Source organism: Schistocerca nitens, chromosome 7, assembly GCF_023898315.1.
Source record: "Schistocerca nitens isolate TAMUIC-IGC-003100 chromosome 7, iqSchNite1.1, whole genome shotgun sequence".
In the NCBI taxonomy this organism is placed as follows: Eukaryota; Metazoa; Arthropoda; class Insecta; order Orthoptera; family Acrididae; genus Schistocerca; species Schistocerca nitens.
In genome coordinates, this window is record NC_064620.1 from 297,313,189 (window position 1) to 297,331,709 (window position 18,521).

Below are 18,521 nucleotides of genomic sequence, written 5' to 3' on the forward strand. Positions count from 1 at the left end.
CTTCAAATAAACAAATTTAGAATAGCTTTTCTGACTGTTCTTCCCTTTTCATTACACAATACCATGGGAATGATACATGGCCTTTTATTGTCTATGAATACATAAATGATACGGTGCACAGTGCCAGAGGCTCCATAAGACTGTTTGGAAATGATGCTGTTGAACATAGGGATGTTTCAGTTTAAAGAGAAACTGTATCCAAACACAGTAATACCTGCAGAGAATCAACACTTGGTCCAGGAAAGTTGCAGTTGACCTTGAATATAAACAAATTTGAGGTATTACACATACACAAGCAGAAAAAGCCATTATTGTTTCTGCTGATCAGTTGCCAGAAACAACAACCATGATAAAATATCTAGGAGAGATCTAAAGTGGAATAACTATGCACAGTTAATAGCTCATTGGAAGAATGGTACATGCGTGCAATTCACCCATAAGAAAGGTAGCTTACAAATCCCTCATTTGACCAATTCTTGAGCATTAGTCGGCAATTTGTGACCCTGAAGAAGTGGAACAAACACAAGAATCACAAAGATCCAAAGAAAAGAACCACATATCATTATTCATTTAGGAAGCATGAGAGCATCTGAGAGGCTCATCAAACTCCAGTAAGAAATGCACTGCGCATCATGGAGAAGTTTACTGGCAATGTCCTGTGGATATATGTCCCTTGAAGAGTCAAGCAACATTTTCCTAACTTACTGACACCATGTACCACCATAGTTGGAAAATCTGAATTACATCCTCTGCATGGGCTTCAAATACATTTCAATATCCACTGAAATGAAGAACACCCTACACAAAATCCTTTCCAAATATGTATTCTACTGTTTGCCTTAAAAGTGAAATATCTGTCACATTGGTCACACCATATAAATGATCAAGATGTAGAACCTGTCTCATGCATCCTCCCATCACATCTTACCAGCCCTCTCAGTGACATACCTAATCCCAACACAGCCAGGGTCCCTGTGTAAAATGCTATGTCATCAGCTCCGCTAAAACCATTACACAGTTTTTTAATGTGAGAATGGCCACCATATATCCACCATACCACAGCCTAGGGCAAGTTTGATACTCTAGTGACAGAGTATGTTGCTCAATAGAATATGGTTAACTTCAATGATAGTTTTATGAGCTGTGCCTTCTGTATCTTCCAGTCACCTGCCCTACCTCCGCACAAAAGCAGCTTCTCTGAATCATACAGGTTGGAACTATCATACTGTGGCGTCATGCAAACCTTCAGGCGTATATCTCTACTAGTCACTGTGCTACACAACTATCTTCATTCCCAGTCCCACCTCATTTCTTGCCTCTCATGTCACAAGCTCCTTAGGTATCTCTGTCTCCGCCATACTCAGATTTATCTATGTACTTTGTTCACATTGTTTTCTTACAGGAGGAGAGAGTGATTAAAAGATGGAAGCTTTGTGATGTTCTGAGATGTATGTGTCTACACTAAACCAATCAATTAGCTACAAGGTGAGTGATGGCCTTTCTCCATTCTTTGTTGTGGTTTATACGCTGTAATTTTCATTATGTTAATATTTAAAACACTTTATTCTCAATTGTAGCTTTCTATGCTAACAATTTGTTTTGTAATTTCAGAATATAAGCAACTAACCTTTATTGAGATGAAATTTAACTTGCTCTCTGTTGCAAGTGCTTTAGCAATCATAGTCTTTGAACACCCAGGTGGTCCAAACATCAGCACACCACGTGGTGGTGAGATACCGAGACGTGAAAAGGCTTGAGGATGATGCAGTGGCCACTCGACTGCTTGGCGAAGCTTGAGTTTCAAATCATGTTGGCCACCAATGTCACTCCACTGCACCTGTTCTAATGGAAGACATGCTGTAGTATTAAAGGCAACTTCACAGCAATGATAATCCCTCAAAAATTTATACAAAACAGAAAATATATCCATGTCATACTAATCAATAGCTCAAAGAAACTAGGATACTATTCCACAAATTTTCTTCAGTTCGCAATGATAGTTACACTATATTATTTTAGACTGACAAGAAATGTTTATGTACAGACTGCTAAAATATGAACATCTACATCAGTACTACATACAGAAAAATACATAACAAGAGCTCATAACTTTTATACCAGTTCCCTCATTGGGAAAAGCATACAGACAGGAATCAGCACACAATAAAGTAAAACAATAGGTGCTATACAGAAGGAAAAGTCACTGCACATACATATCTGGAAATATACAGTTTAGGAAACAAGTTGGAGAAATAAATTCCAGAACAGTCTTTCATTTTACTTTTATTTTTACATTGTTCCCAAAGGATCAATTATCAAAAGAGTTGTAGCACCTAAGGCACCCTCTACAGCAACCCCAATTAACACAATCAATCAATACTTTATCAATAAATCTTAGCCACCTATTACTACATAAGGCACTATATTAGTTTTGCATTCTCTTGCTACAAGCACCAACACAAAAACATTTTTAGGAGCTTATCTACTGCCCAATGCTTCAACAGAGTCAACAGAAGATAAAGAATCTATTGTCGGTCAAATAAACCAGAAGCATGATGGAAATAAAGAAGCACTTTTTCCCAGAAATATCCCTTTCAGGAATTCATACTCAGTATTTACTTTCCATTTTTCCTTAGATAATTAAATACCACTACAATATTAACTCTTGCTGTACAATTATGAGTGGAATGGAAAACAACTGGTAATCCATTGTTATTTCTAAACCCATAAGTTTTTACCTATCTGGTGTCTGCACTGAAGTTTTTATTAGTCCAGCACATCACCATGTTTACTCCATTTTTCCCTATTTCCTATATTCTCTTTCCTGTGATGCAGGGACTGCCTGAAAAGTTTTGAAACCTACATATATTCAGCACTTGTATGTTCTATTTACTTTGTCACATCAACACCATTTATTTGTATTGCAATAGTGTATAACTGAACATTTCCGTGTCAGCACTAACATTAATTCTTTTTATTGCAATCTGGAGCAGATGCAAAAACATTTGTTACATTTTGATAGCGTTCATAATAAAATGGAAAATTTTAAAAGTCATTAATGTCTTACGTTTTCAATTCAGTTTGTGTGTGTGTGTGTGTGTGTGTGTGTGAGAGAGAGAGAGAGAGAGAGAGAGAGAGAGAGAGAGAGAGACTAGCATACTATTCTAAAATTTCTGAAGTGTTTATTAAAATACATCCATTTTTAGAATTTCATGACCCTCTAATAGCTTTAATGAATACCTGTTTTACTTGTTAAAAATGTGAGGGACGGTACGCATGTGAAATGTGTACTTCATACACTGAAAGTTAACAGTTTTTTATCAGCATCTTGCAGTCATTACACCAGTGTTCTCTTCACTCATCCCTCCCTCTTGAACCATATACATTATTGGTTACATGTGAAGGAGGAAGGTTGCAATGTGGTCTGGCTTCACCATGGCTGCCAATGTGCAGAAGGCAAATACCGGTGATTTTGGGAGTGAAATGAAAATCTAATTTTCTGGACCAATACAAATTCCAAGGCAATATTACACATGACACTGAACTTGTTGAAAGGAATAAAATAAAACTCAGCATTATTCTACATATAAGCAGAGACTCTGGATTTATTCAGGATAACTGCAAGTGTATGACTGGCAAATCATTATGTACTAATGCATTACAACACATTGTCATGGCTGTCAAATTTCATTAACATGAAATATTAGGGAGTGCATGTTACTGACATTAGGAAAGTCCTCTATTGATACATATTACAAAAAACAAGCAGAAAGTAGTTTAGGCAAACAACCAAAGTGCTGTCAACATGCAACATACCTTCAGTAAGAAGGACACTGCACTTTGATAACATGTCTCTAGGTAACAGCATAAGAGCCAGCAGATGAAATATGAACAAGCTACCTCGGCTACACATATTTCAAAATTGCTCCAACTGGTTTAGAAGTTTCCAGAAATTAGGAAAGCAGCAAGGAAAAGTAGAAGCTACACAACAAGACACCCTGCAAACATGAAACTAATAGCTACTGGCATACTATAAATAAGGGATCATCACAAATCTGAGCAGCAGTATGGTACTCATCACAGCACAGGGGCAGTCAAGAGTCAGAAGGTGCTCCTAGATACTTTGGAGTTCACAAGTAAAGCCTCGGTGTCACAAAGCTGAGCGCCATGCAGCAGTAAGCAATCTGCAAGAATGACTGTATTCCATTTCACAGAACAACACATTGTTGCATTCCTGCTAGTTGGGGATATTACTTGAGCAACAATGAACTGTGGATTGGCTTCGTTGTAACATCATAAGAAGTAGTTACTTGAAATTTTCAGTGTAGATCCAAACCAACTGATGCAAGAAAACTGTGCTGCTTGATGAAGCCAAAGAAGGCAACTGTCATATGACAGGATGGCGAATGTGTAGTTTACACAGTATGAGTCCACAGAGAAATATCATCATGTAAAATGGCGCAGGTGACAGCAGGAGTGTAATGGATCAGACTGTTTACCTAGTGCATAAGGAAATTAATCTGTAATATTTAATGCTGAACTCTGACTAATATGTATGTGTATAAAGTCATTAATGGCCTAACGAAACCAACTGAAGTAAAAGGCACACGGGTTGCATTTTCATGTATAAGGTCCATTCAAATGAAACCTGGTCAGAGCACCTACCTTTACCTTACATGTAAGGTGGCACCACATAACTGCGGGTATGGTGACGCCATCTATTGGTAGAAAGACTGACACATGCACACCATTTGATGTTGCATTGTGCCAGTGTGGTTTCACACCGAAGAGAAGGTGGTCACATAAGTTATCGTCCACTACCGAATGTGCAGGCCACAAGGGCCCACTTCTTGTCGAGTTCCTGGAACGGGGAATCACTGTTAAGGCCAATGTTATAAAGCCACTTTACAGAACCTTAGACGAGCTAGCAAGTCAAAACGCCAAGGCATGTTGTCCAATGGCGTTATCCTCCTGCATGATATTGCCCACCCACACATGGCCAATGCAGTGAAGACGACCATGCAGCAGTTTCAGTGGGAAACACTGGAACATCCACCGTACAGTCCCGACCTTTCACCATGTGACTTTCATGTGCTTGAACCTCTAAAACAAGCTATTTGCAGACATCGATTCGCAATGGATGACAAAGTGTGTGACTGGGTCCAGGTCTGGATCTGACAGCAGCCTACTAGCTTCTTCAAGGATGGAAATGACCAGCCAGTGTCACAATGGGATAAATGCGCCAACAGTTTTGGTGACTATTTTTGAGTATGTGTACTGTGTATAGCTACATTTTTGAGTTAATAAAATCGTTACCATTACTTTACACTATTGACCGGGTTTCATTTGAATGCCCCTTATATATGAACAAAAAAGAGATAGAAGCAATACTGCAATATTCATGGAAGTGGGGCACTGTCACACAGTTATGTTTTGTCACAATTAAATGTTGATAAGCATTTGTTGTGACTTGCTAAGTACACTACTGACTATCTGAATTCTGCCTAATGGAACGGGTCCTCTTTGCAGCCATTTTCTCATTTACATATAACCAGTGCTGTTTTTCTGGGGGAACGCTGGGGGATGCGTATCCCTAAACTTTTTCGTCGACAAAGTAATTTTTTTATGACGTTGAGAACTTCGAAGAGTGCCAAAGATTTATTTCACGGATGTAAATTTTTTATTTAATTTTTTCGTATTGGTAACTGCAATACGAACAATACCAGTACAGTTTTTGGTGGGAAAAGCGATGTCATTGACTGGAGGGTTGATTGGACTCACCTGTTTCATCTGAGGTGTATTATAGGTCAATTGAAGTGTACGATACCATTTTCTTTTATTGTTCAGGAGTTGATGGGAATCACATGCTTCATTTGAGGTGATGTAGACTGAAATGTTCAATATCACATTCTCTTGTATGTTTGGGTGTTTCTCAGTATTGCCTACTTCATTTGAGCTGGAGTCAACTGAAGAGTCCGATACTTTTTTTTTTATTTATTTTTTTATTTTTTAAAGAACAGCATGTTGATGTCGTCATGGCTAAAAGCAGATGGGTGGTATATCATGCTTCAGTAATAAGTAATTTTCGCTGCATTATATCCAATGTCAGAGTACCCTCAAACTTTTTTTCAGAAAAGAGCACTGCATATAACCATCTATGTAATCTGATTTATTTTAAAAGCACATCCCCTACACAAAATCATTTTTAGTGTGTCCTTTGCATGTAGTCTACTTTTGAATGATAAAAGCTACTGTCTGCTAAAATTCTTCACAGTGATGTACAAAATGCTACCTAATAACAGATTTATGCATCTATCAAAGGAATACTTTAGTGAGCACTTTGCTTCCTCTTCTTTGTGGTCGATAACAGAATGCCATTTCCCTCAGTATTATGGTCCTCTTTCCATACACTACTGACTGACTTATTCAACTTTAGTACTTTCCGAGTCCATTTTACCACCTTCTACATTTGTCATCTTACTCCTTTGTCATCCTCATAATTTACCAATTTAATGCCATTAATAAAGAGCTGCCATACCTGTTTATGAAGACATTTTCTGTAACTACTTTCCATGCTTGTATTGTGAGGCAAGAAACAAGCTCAATTTAAACTAGGATATGGCTTATTTCACCATATAACTAAATTAGTTTCTGCTACTGCTGTTTGCTTTGTTGAGTAATATTAAGTGTCCTGAGAAAGATTTGTGTGCATTGTCACAAAGTTAAAACTCCCTCTGCACAGCACACAGTATGGATCACTTCACTGGTCAATGTAATCATCAACTGATACTATTCCACGCACAATTGGTGAAATAGTGCAGAGACAGTACTTCCAGCATCTTTTACATCCATCCGTCTATTCAAAATGCAAGGCTTCTGTAGCATGTTATAATAGAATTCAAGGCTGCTGTTTCAATAACAAGAATTTTTGTTTATAGGATAAAAGCACTCTCTTTCAATGTATTATTAGCCTTCTGAATAGTATAATTAACAAAACTGTTGATACACCTGTCTCAGAATATGACAAACTTTTTATTATCTGTTGACAGAAAGAGGTGCGATTCCATACACTGAAATACCAACTTATCCTCTAAATGTAAGTTATTAGTGTGTGGAATATACATTTAGTTGTAAGTCATAAATCAAAATTGGTATGTTACACAAATATTTTGTTTTATGCTCTTTCATTTCCTCAAAAAGATGACAGGCTACACGAGACAACACTACATCATACAGTGGATGAGAAGATGATGTGAGATGTGCACCACAGTGCTTGTTTTGTGACAATTTATTCCCCAGCTAACAAATATCAAATTTGTTTCTGCTGGCTTGTCAGGTACAACAGAAAACGAGGAAATCTTTTTAACAGGTATTTAGAATCATAACAACAATTATCTAATTAAGGATGGAGTCCCATTTCTGTTTAGACAAAGATGAGTGAGTAAGATCTTGATACGGAAATCATCATAATAATGATGGACTGTCCACAAGAGACATTGTAATTATAAATCAATATAACTGTACTCTGGTATTCATAATATTGTCATTATTCCATCCTGGATTTTCAATTGTTTTATTTTAATTAGACTCTAATGTAATCTGAGGACTTTCTAAATGCAGATCTGGCTGATTCCAGTAATACATGTGGACACCTTCATGGAGGTAGGAGAAATGGAGTGAAATAGCTGTTAAATCGGACACAGCGACCTCCTCAGAGAATCTTGGTCCTCGCAGATCAGAGATAGAAAAGATTAGTATGATTTTAGTAAACTGCAGGAGCATCCAAGGAAAGGTCCCAGAATTAGTATCACTTATTGAAGGTTATAATGCACAAATAGTATTGGGAACAGAAAGCTGGTTAAGCCAGATGTCAATGACAACGAAATCCTATTTTCAAACTGGAATTTTTATTGTAAAGATAGGTTAGTCGCCAATGGTGGTGGCATGTTTATTGCAATAAAAAATTCGATAAAATCTAGCGAGGTTCTCACGGATTCCAAATGTGAATTAATCTGGGTGAAATTGAGTATCAAAGAACAGTCAAAAATGGTGATTGGATGCTTTTATAGACCACCTGGGTCAGGGTCTGTAGTTGTAGATCACTTCAGACAGAGCTTGCAGAATATCATCAGTAATTTTCCTGATTGTGCCACTGTAATAGGGGGTGACTTCAACTTGCCAGGTACAGATTGGGAGTGTTATGCCATCAAAACTGATGCCAGAGACAGGGAATCGTGAGGCATTGTTCTGGATGTCTTGTCCGAAAATTATCTTGAGCAGACAGCTAGAGAACCAACTCGTGAGGGTAATGTCTTAGACCTCCTGGTAACAAACAGACCTGAACTTATCGAATCAGTTAACACAGAGGAAGGTATCAGTGATCGTAAAGCTGTGGCAGCATCTATGACGATGGGTCCTACAAGGAATGTTAAGAAAGGTAGGAAGATATATTTGCTCAGCAAGGGTGACATGTTACAAATTTCAGAATATCTCAGCAGTTAGCATCAAATATTCAGTGATGAGGATGAAGACGTGGAGAACAAATGGAAAAAATTCAAAGGCATCGTTCAATATGCCCTAGACAAGTATGTTCCGAGTACGGTTTTAAGAGATGGGAAAGATCCACCATGGTTTAATAACCGTGTTAGAAAAGTGCTACATAAACAAAGAGCACTTCATCTCAGATTCAAGAGAAGTAGAGCACTTCATCTCAGATTCAAGAGAAGTAAAAACCTAGCTGACAAACGAAAGCTGAACAAAGCGAAAATGAGTGTAAGGAGAGCAATGAGAGAAGCGTTCAATGATTTTGAAAGTAAGACATTGTCAACTGACCAGAGTAAAAACCCTAAGAGATTTTGGTCATATGTACAATCAGTAAGTGGGTCAAAATCATCTATTCATTCTCTCAGCAACCACACTGGCACCGAAACGGGAGATAACAGAGAGAAGGACAAAATACTGAATTCAGTTTACCAAAGCTGTTTCACTGCAGAAGATCGTAACACTGTCCCTCCTTTCAATCATCATGCAAACGTCGAAATGGCAGATGTTGAGATAGCTGATAGCACAATTGAAAAGCAGCTACAATTGCTTAGTAGTGGAAAGTCTTCAGGACCAGTTGAGATACCTATAAGATTTTATAAAGATTATGCGAAAGAACTTGCTCCCTTTTAGTAGTAATTTACTGTAGATCGTTTGAGTAACGAAAGGTTGGAAAGAAGTGCAGGTCATTTCCGTATTTAAGAAAGGCCTTAAGACAGATCCATACAATTATAGACCTATATCATTGATTCAATCCGTTGTAGAATTAAGGAACATGTTTTATGCTCAAGAATTGTGACTTTTTTTAAAAATGAGCAGCTCCTCTATAAAAATCAACATGGATTCCGCAAACAGAGAGTCTGCAAAACTCAGCTCACTCTGTTCCTCCATGAGATCTACAGTGCAATGGACAATGGCGCTCAGTCTGATGCCATGTTCCTTGACATTTTACACCATCCCACATTGCTTTTTAATGGAAAAAAAATACAAGCTTACGGAGTATCAGAGCTGATCTGCGATTCAATTCAACACTTCTCTCTTAACGGAGCTAAATCCACAGAGGTAATGGTAATATCCGGAGTACCAGAGGGAAGTGTGATAGGACCATTGCTGTTCACAATATATATATAAATGATCTAGTAGAAAGCATCAGATGCTCTTTAAGGATATTCGCAGACTATCCAGTTGTTTATACCAAAGTAGCAATGCCAGAAGATAGTAAGAATTTGCAAAATGTACAGCTACATTATTGATGACAAACAGCTGGAGACAGTGTCTGCCATAAAATATCTAGGCATAACTATCCAGAATGACCTTAAGTGGAACAACAATATAAAACAGATAGTGGGAAAAGCAGACACAAGACTCAGATTCATCAGAAGAATCTTAAGGAAATGTAACTTATCCACAAAAGAAGTGGCTTATAAGGTGCTTGTTCACCCGATTCTTGAGTACTGTTCATCTATCTGGGATCCCTATCAGGTAGGACTGATAGAGGAGTTAGAGAAGATCCAATGAAGAGCAGTGCGTTTCACCACAAGATCGTTTAGCTGGTGAGAGAGTGTTACAGAGATGCTAAACAAACTCCACTGGCAGACGTTACAAGAGAGACACTGTGCATCATAGAGAGATTTACTATTGAAATTTTGGGACAGCATTTTTCAGGAGTCAGACAACATATTACTTTCCCCCCACGTACATCCCGCGTATTGACCACGAGGAGAAAATTCGAGAAATTAGAGCCCATACGGAGGCTCACTGACAATCATTCTTCCCATGCAAGGCAAGAATCAAGGTTCAAGTCCTAATTGTGTGCACTTTTTAATCTGCCAGGAAAGCACATGATTATTAAAAACTACTGCATCTTTTGGTAGGTAAAAACACCTACAATGTGGATGGTTTTCTGCAGATAATGGACTGTAAGAAGATGGATATTACTTCCCATCAACAAGAAATGGAAACACTTACTTCCCCATTCTGACAAAGGCTTCAATAACTATAGGGGTTATGTCAAAAGTGAAGGAATGATATCAATACAAAACCATGTTGTTTAATGCCAGCACTACCATTCATCTCCACAAAAGTTGGAAAAATTATATCTAACAAAGAAACATCATCAACTTTTCTTCACATTTTAAGGACAAAAGGCACATTTGCGAGATATCAGCCCCAGCATTCGATCCTGTGTGAAAATTTGGACCATAATTCTGATAGTACTGAGTCATGACCATCTGGGAGTAAAGCTTTTAAACTTCTGCAGGCATCTGTAGTTCGTCAGTTGCTCCACCCCACTGTAGCTGCCTCATGCCCAAGTGCAAAGTACTGTAAGGCAGAGTGACAACCACAACCTTCCTATTCATGTAATGCTTATCGAGAGAGAAGAGGAAGGGGGAGGTGGACTCTTCTGTCCAATGTGTTTCAAAACCTTGTTCAAGAACATGTTATTCCATGCAAAAAAACAAAGAAAGGAAAGTAATATGAGTATGTAACATGTCAACCTCATGCACATACACAGTCAATATTATTTTATCAGTATTCTCACGGTGATATTCTACAGCTACATATATGCCTCAAAATCAAAATGAATAAATCTAATTAGTATGAAATGTAATTAATGATTTTCATTTTACAGTTTGATCATGCAAATCGTATTGAAGAACAGTACATCTCCTGTAAATGTACTTAACTTTAACAGTGTCAGTTTTAAAATCCAAAGAAAACAATGGACAGCACTGATGTCAATAATTAAACACCATTACACTACTTATGAAATACCATACTCTTTCATTTCATTCATTTACACTGCATCTGAGAAACATAACATAAAATATACCTCTGGCAGCAGCTGTAGGTTAGAAACCACACACTCTGACACAGTGAACAAAGCACATTACCAATCTCGGCAACCCTCTTACTCATTCCATTGTACTTTACTTCATACTCAGACATTAAGCTGCTGCAGTGGGACAAAGCTAGTGACCGTTGGTGCATGCACAGTTGTACGTTCAAGCATTGATGCATGCACAATTGTACGTTCAGAAGGTCGTAACGGCATACTATCAGAATTATGGCTCAAATTTTCACTCAATATTGATTGCTATGGGTGAAATCATGCATGTGGGCTTTCCTCCCCTTAAAATATGAGGTCAAGTTCGTAACGTTTCCTTGCAAGTTGCCCTTGCAGAATCTGAATAAAGAATGTTCATATAAGCACATTATTTCATTCATTCCTGACTAAACATGGTTATCACAAATCTCTAAGACACGGTCAACAGCTGGTATGTTCTGCAACCACTTGTATTTACAAGTGTCTCTTAGGAAACATTGCACATAGTTACAAAACTCACATTTGGCACTTGAACAAGGACCTCGCGTAGTGCACTCGGACGAACTTGCAAGAAGGCAGCAGCAAAATCATCTTTCACTGGCTGTGAAGCACCGCGACGAGCAGCTGATAGCACTGCATGTGATACTAGAGATGCCAGGTCTGCCGGCACAAACCCATGGGCAGCTGCTGCTGCATCACTCAGCACATCATGGGTGACATCTGGTAGCAGGCGACCCAGGATATCCAAACGTGCAGCTGGGTTTGGCACTCCTACTTCAATCTCACGTTCTAACCTAAGGTGCAAAAAGTTGAATGAATTAATCATACACTCAAAACAGAACCATTCGTAACAAAGATCAGGTAACGTTCCCTTAAGTAGCTTGTCATTTTGTATTCAACTTCACATCATAACTACAACAAATATTACCAACAAACATCAAAACAGAAATGAAGGCAGAATTTAATATTCTGTTAACATTGTTATCATTAAAGGTGGCACTTTACCTTAGTTGGGTAGGTATGGGGGAGAGTGTCAGCCCATATAAATAGAACCGTCCTAACATTCACCTCAAATGATGTAACCAAACAATAGAAAACATAAATCATAATGTGTACATGGCGATTTGAACCACACTCTTCTACAATACAAGTCTAGTGTCACGTCAGTGGCAGAAATGTTCGATATATCACTCTTTTTTTATTCTATATTTCTGTGTCAGGTCACACAAGTGACATCATTATTGGTCTTGTCTCATTACCAGGCTGTCATCAAAAGATTTGTGTAAATTACTATGTAACTCACCAACTGGAGAGGTCCACAGAGGCACTCACAATGTAATTGTGGTTACTGTGTTTCCCTAATGCAGTACGCCTAGTCTGCAAATGGTTCAAATTGCTCTAAGCACAATGGGACTTAACATCTGAGGTCATCAGTCCCCTAGACTTAGAACTACTTAAACCTAACTAACCTAAGGACACCACACACACCCATGCCCAAGGCAGGATTCAAACCTGCAACCGTAGCAGCAACACGGTTCCGGACTGAAGCACCTGGAATCACTCGGGAATGCCTAGCCTGCATAAATATTATTCTGCAATAGAAATTTACAGGTCAGATCAACCTATGCAAAGGGTTTTTTATATTATAGAAAAGTACTGTTTCTCTCTCACTTACATTCAGTGGTGTTTTATTGCTGACAGATTTATAACAAGAAATATTCTTACAGCTCACCTTCCGTTTCATTGTAATTATGGACAAAGCAGTTAGGAAATTCGTCAGTAATAAATGCTGATGGAGACTGGTTTGATGCAGCTCTCCATGCTACTCTATCCTGTGCAGGCTTCTTCATCTCCCAGTACCTACTGCAACCTACATCCTTCTGAATCTGTTTGGTGTATTCATCTCTTGGTCTCCTTCTACAATTTTTACCCTCCACACTGCCCTCCAATACTAAACTGGTGATCCCTTGATGCCTCAGAATATGCCCTACCAACTGATCCCTTCTTCTAGTCAAGCTCTGCCACAAATTTCTCTTCTCTCCAGCAATTGACATGTGCTAAATTAAATTAGCTACTATGCTTGGTAGCCAATCTAACAATTTATTTACTGAACATTCAATTAATACTAGCAACAGACATTTCCCAATACAGCATCAGAACCTTCCTCTCACACAAGTGCTGAAGACATTGGTGATATTCCATGCAATAAAGAAGTTCAGCACTCATGGAAATTCCTGTATGGAGCAATATGTAAAACAATGTAGCAGACCAAAGCGTGGAGCACAAAGATGTGTCACCGGAAACAGCATTCACACAAGCTTTTGAGCCCTTCTCTTTTTCTAGCAAAAGTACACAAATTCACATACACACACAACCACACAGACACCCAACACACATTCCCATGGCCACAGGTGTGTATTCTTTCACTAGAAAAGAAGCAAGAAATCAAAAGCTAGTGTGGGCGCTGTTTCGTGTTACATGGCTCTGAGCTCCATACATCAGTCTACTACAGGTGAGTGGTTGCCTTTCCCTTATTTTAGAACAAAGAAGTTCCTTGCATAGCTGTAAGAAAAACATTTTCATTTAGCCACAGATCACAAATCCCTTATTGTGATATTTGGGTCTCATTAGAAGCTGCCTTCTGGAAAATATAGCACAATGCTTGCAATATTTCATACAATAAAGAGTTTCATTTCTGCCCATCAAGCCAGCACCCAGACGCTCATGCACATGCTGCATTAAATCAACTTTAGGAGGTTTTTTTTCCAAATCATAATGGGGAGCTAGAAACATTATATAAATTCCCAGCTAATACTATTAGTCACACAACCTATATCCAGGATGCCACAATAACTGCAGGTCCGTACAATCTTCATGAAAGCTAGCTTACACTTGTGTTCACATGTGCAAATATCAACATGAGTTCATCCTTGTCATGGAGACAAATGCTACCAATACAAACAGAAATGTGGTCCTAACAGTCACAGAATGTGAAGAATATCGCATATTTGTAGTGGTTATAAAGAATTTGCTAGGACGGGTCGCACATGAAACAGGTTTACTAGCTAGTCACAAAATCAACAAACATATTTAAAATCTAGCTCAAGCATCAAACATCAGCCCTCGCCCCCCTCAAGTATCCATTCATGGAAAAGAAAACATGTGGATTTCATTGGATCATTCCTCAACATGAGATGTAGTTGGTGGTTGTGGACACACTCTCAAGCTATTCATACACAATTAATATGCATTCTACAGTTGGTAAAGCCACATTCACGACACTAGCTGAAATAGTGGTTACTGACATACTAGTCATGGACAAAGGTCCACAACTTACATCTCATGAATTTGCGGCAGGGATGGCAGCTCACATTCTGTGCACTGTTTCCACTTGCAGTCAAACAGCAAGGTGTAACATTTGGAACAGACTTTCAAAAGGCAAATGCAAAAGGAATTATTCCACAGTGGAGGCAGAGTTAAACTGTGATTTGTAGTACTACAGGACTGAAAATCCAACTGGATGCACATGTTTCAGCATCATCCCAAGTGGATATCAAGCTCCATAATAACACAGGAGAAAGAGAGAAAGAGAGAGAGAGAGAGAGAGAGAGAGAAGTCAGTGATGTGAGCTCCACAATGAGCAGTCCCAGGTGCAACAGGACCAGATGTACCACCACTATCTGGCAAAATCACCAAATCTATCACCACCAAAACGTCAGCTGTGGAGGCCACCACTGCACGATCTGACCAATATCCCATGCCATGACTGCAAACATCGACATTGTCTATTATTAGATGAGCACCATTGGTTCCAACAGTGTACCACCACTGTAAGATGACAGCATAGTTGTGCGCTTGGTCAAGGATAACCTGCCAGAGGATGCCAAACCTCCAGTTTCCCCATCTGTCCCTCTGTGCTGCCCTCAGAACACATCTGAAGGATTTGGTCCTTCACATCACTTACAGGGAGGATGGATCTGGTGCCCCAAGTAGGTAATCAAAATTTCAGACTGCCTGCTCTAAATAATGATGACAAACCACATAAGGAGATCACCACACTTAAACAGATGTTCCACGACAGGCATCATATCATTTGGTGGGTGTAGTGGATTTCGACTAAAGAAATTTATGGGCAAGTAACCACAGATGAATTCTTTTCGCATTACTGTTGCATAGTGCTACTTTCTGATTATTCATACAGTGACTCCTACATCACTTGCATAATGGGCTTTGTGCTACGTAGAGGGCCAGCACTGTGAACTCTACCAATTAGCACTATCTTGATGTTCTCTATTATGAGCTAACTGCTGTGTGTGTTCCTGTTTTTCATGTGTCTGTATTTTGTTTAAGAGATTGAGCCTCAGTCAGGATATGACAAGTGATACGGGTATAACTTTTGGGAACAGCAGTTAATGGATACATTTTTACTGGTACTCACTAATTACTAAAAATTGTGTTTAATATGATACTGGAAAGTTCTGGATGAAATACAAAAAAATGGTAGGAGTAAAGGTGATTACTCACTTAATAGTTAAGGCAATGAGTGGTAGAGTGGTACATAAACAATGCTGAATTCGTAGTTAAGCTTTTGGACAATGTCCTTCACCTGCTGCCTCTCCTTCCCCTAATCATAACCATTGCTGTACCCAACTTGAAAGCTAAAATGTAGGCTTAGTCTATGTTTTACTCTCAGATTTCAAGTTCAATCATGTTTACATGATTGTCAGCTGTTCAACATCTCAATTGTGCTATTTTGTTTTTCTAATATAAGAATAGCATAATCCACTTTGAGAGTCTAGTTTAAAAATTATTACTTAAACAGCAGTGTTAATGGGGTGCAGTGGAGGTTATCATATGCTTGCACTGTTACCAAAATCGATGAATATGAACACTTGTTCATTTAGATCACTGTGATATTTTTCTGATTGTTTTCTGTAGGTCCAATCCTGAAAGAGAACCATCATGAATGTAGTATAAGCAAAGGTACAAATTAACACAGAGAAGCAGCTGTTAAAACTAAATCTGTACACTGTAATGACAATTAACTGCCATTGCTCTCCTATACACTATTTGTGCATGCGACCTTGACGTTGGTGGGGAGGCTTGCGTGCCTCAACGATACAGATAGCTGTACCGTAGGTGCAACCACAACGGAGGGGTATCTATTGAGAGGCCAGACAAACATGTGGTTCCTGAAGAGGGGCAGCAGCCTTTTCAGTAGTTGCAGGGGCAACAGTCTGGATGATTGACTGATCTGGCCTTGTAACATTAACCAAAATGGCCTTGCTGTGCTGTGCTGGTACTGCGAACGGCTGAAAGCAAGGGGAAACTACAGCCGTAATTTTTCCCGAGGGCATGCAGCTTTATTGTATGGTTAAATGATCATGGCGTCCTCTTCGGTAAAATATTCCGGAGGTAAAATAGTCCCCCATTCGGATCTCCGGGAGGGGGCTACTCAAGAGGACGTCATTATCAGGAGAAAGAAAACTGGCGTTCTACGGATCGCAGCGTGGAATGTCAGATCCCTTAATCAGGCAGGTAGGTTAGAAAATTTAAAAAGGGAAATGGATAGGTTAAAGTTAGATATAGTGGGAATTAGTGAAGTTTGGTGGCAGGAGGAACAAGACTTCTGGTCAGGTGAATACAGGGTTATAAATACAAAATCAAAAAGGGGTAACGCAGGAGTAGGTTTAATAATGAATAAAAAAATAGGAGTGCGGGCAAGCTACTACAAACAGCATAGTGAACGTATTATAGTGGCCAAGATAGACACGAAGCCCACACCTACTACAGTAGTACAAGTTTATATGCCAACTAGCTCTGCAGATGATGAAGAAATTGAAGAAATTTATGATGAGATAAAAGAAATTATTCAGGTAGTGAAGGGAGATGAAAATTTAATAGTCATGGGTGACTGGAATTCGAGAGTAGGAAAAGGGAGAGAAGGAAACATAGTAGGTGAATATGGATTGGGGGGAAGAAATGAAAGAGGAAGCCGCCTTGTAGAATTTTGCACAGAGCAGAACTTAATCATAGCTAACACTTGGTTCAAGAATCATAAAAGAAGGTTGTATACCTGGAAGAATCCTGGAGATACTAAAAGGTATCAGATAGATTATATAATGGTAAGACAGAGATTTAGGAACCAGGTTTTAAATTGTAAGACATTTCCAGGGGCAGATGTGGACTCTGACCACAATCTATTGGTTATGAACTGTAGATTAAAACCGAAGAAATTGCAAAAAGGTGGGAATTTAAGGAGATGGGACCTGGATAAACTGACTAAACAAGAGGTTGTACAGAGTTTCAGGGACAGCATAAGGGAACAATTGACAGGAATGGGGGAAAGAAATACAATAGAAGAAGAATGGGTAGCTCTGAGGGATGAAGTAGTGAAGGCAGCAGAGGATCAAGTAGGTAAAAAGACGATGGCTAGTAGAAATCCTTGGGTAACAGAAGAAATATTGAATTTAATTGATGAAAGGAGAAAATATAAAAATGCAGTAAATGAAGCAGGCAAAAAGGAATAAAAACGTCTCAAAAATGAGATAGACAGGAAGTGCAAAATGGGTAGAGGACAAATGTAAGGATGTAGAGGCTTATCTCACTAGGGGTAAGATAGATACTGCCTACAGGAAAAGTAAAAAGACTTTTGGAGAAAAGAGAACCACTTGCATGAATATCAAAAGCTCAGATGGAAACCCAGTTGTAAGCAAAGAAGAGAAAGCAGAAAGGTGGAAGGAGTATATAGAAGGTCTGTACAAGGGCAATGTACATGAGGACAATATTATGGAAATGGAAGAGAATGTAGATGAAAACGAAATAGGAGATATGATACTCCGTGAAGAGTTTGACAGAGCATTGAAAGATCTAAGCCAAAACAAGGCCCTGGGAGTAGACAACATTCCATTAGAACTACTGACAACCTTGGGAGAGCCAGTCCTGACAAAACTCTACCATCTGGTGAGCAAGATGTATGATACAGGCAAAATATCCTCAGGCTTCAAGAAAAATATAATAATTCCAATCCCCAAGAAAGCAGGTGTTGACAGATGTGAAAATTACCGAACTATTAGTTTAATAAGTCACTGCTGCAAAATACTAATGCAAATTCTTTACAGACGAATGGAAAAACTGGTAGAAGCTGACCTCG

At 38.8% G+C, this 18,521-nt stretch overlaps 1 protein-coding gene across 6 annotated transcripts in view; it reads right to left on the reverse strand.

The window, feature by feature from the left end:
* LOC126194883 (ATPase family protein 2 homolog) overlaps window positions 1-18,521 on the reverse strand; it is a 180,890-nt gene that overhangs the window by 124,530 nt on the left and 37,839 nt on the right. For all 6 annotated transcript variants that reach the window (XR_007538522.1, XM_049933232.1, XM_049933231.1 and 3 more), the window contains exons 6-7: window positions 11,889-12,162; window positions 1,628-1,837 (exon numbers count right to left, since the gene is read on the reverse strand). Coding sequence is in view for 5 of the 6 variants with exons in the window: in XM_049933232.1 (XP_049789189.1) it covers window positions 1,628-1,837; window positions 11,889-12,162 (484 nt within the window). In the remaining variant the exon portion in view is untranslated. The remainder of the gene's footprint in view (window positions 1-1,627; window positions 1,838-11,888; window positions 12,163-18,521) is intronic.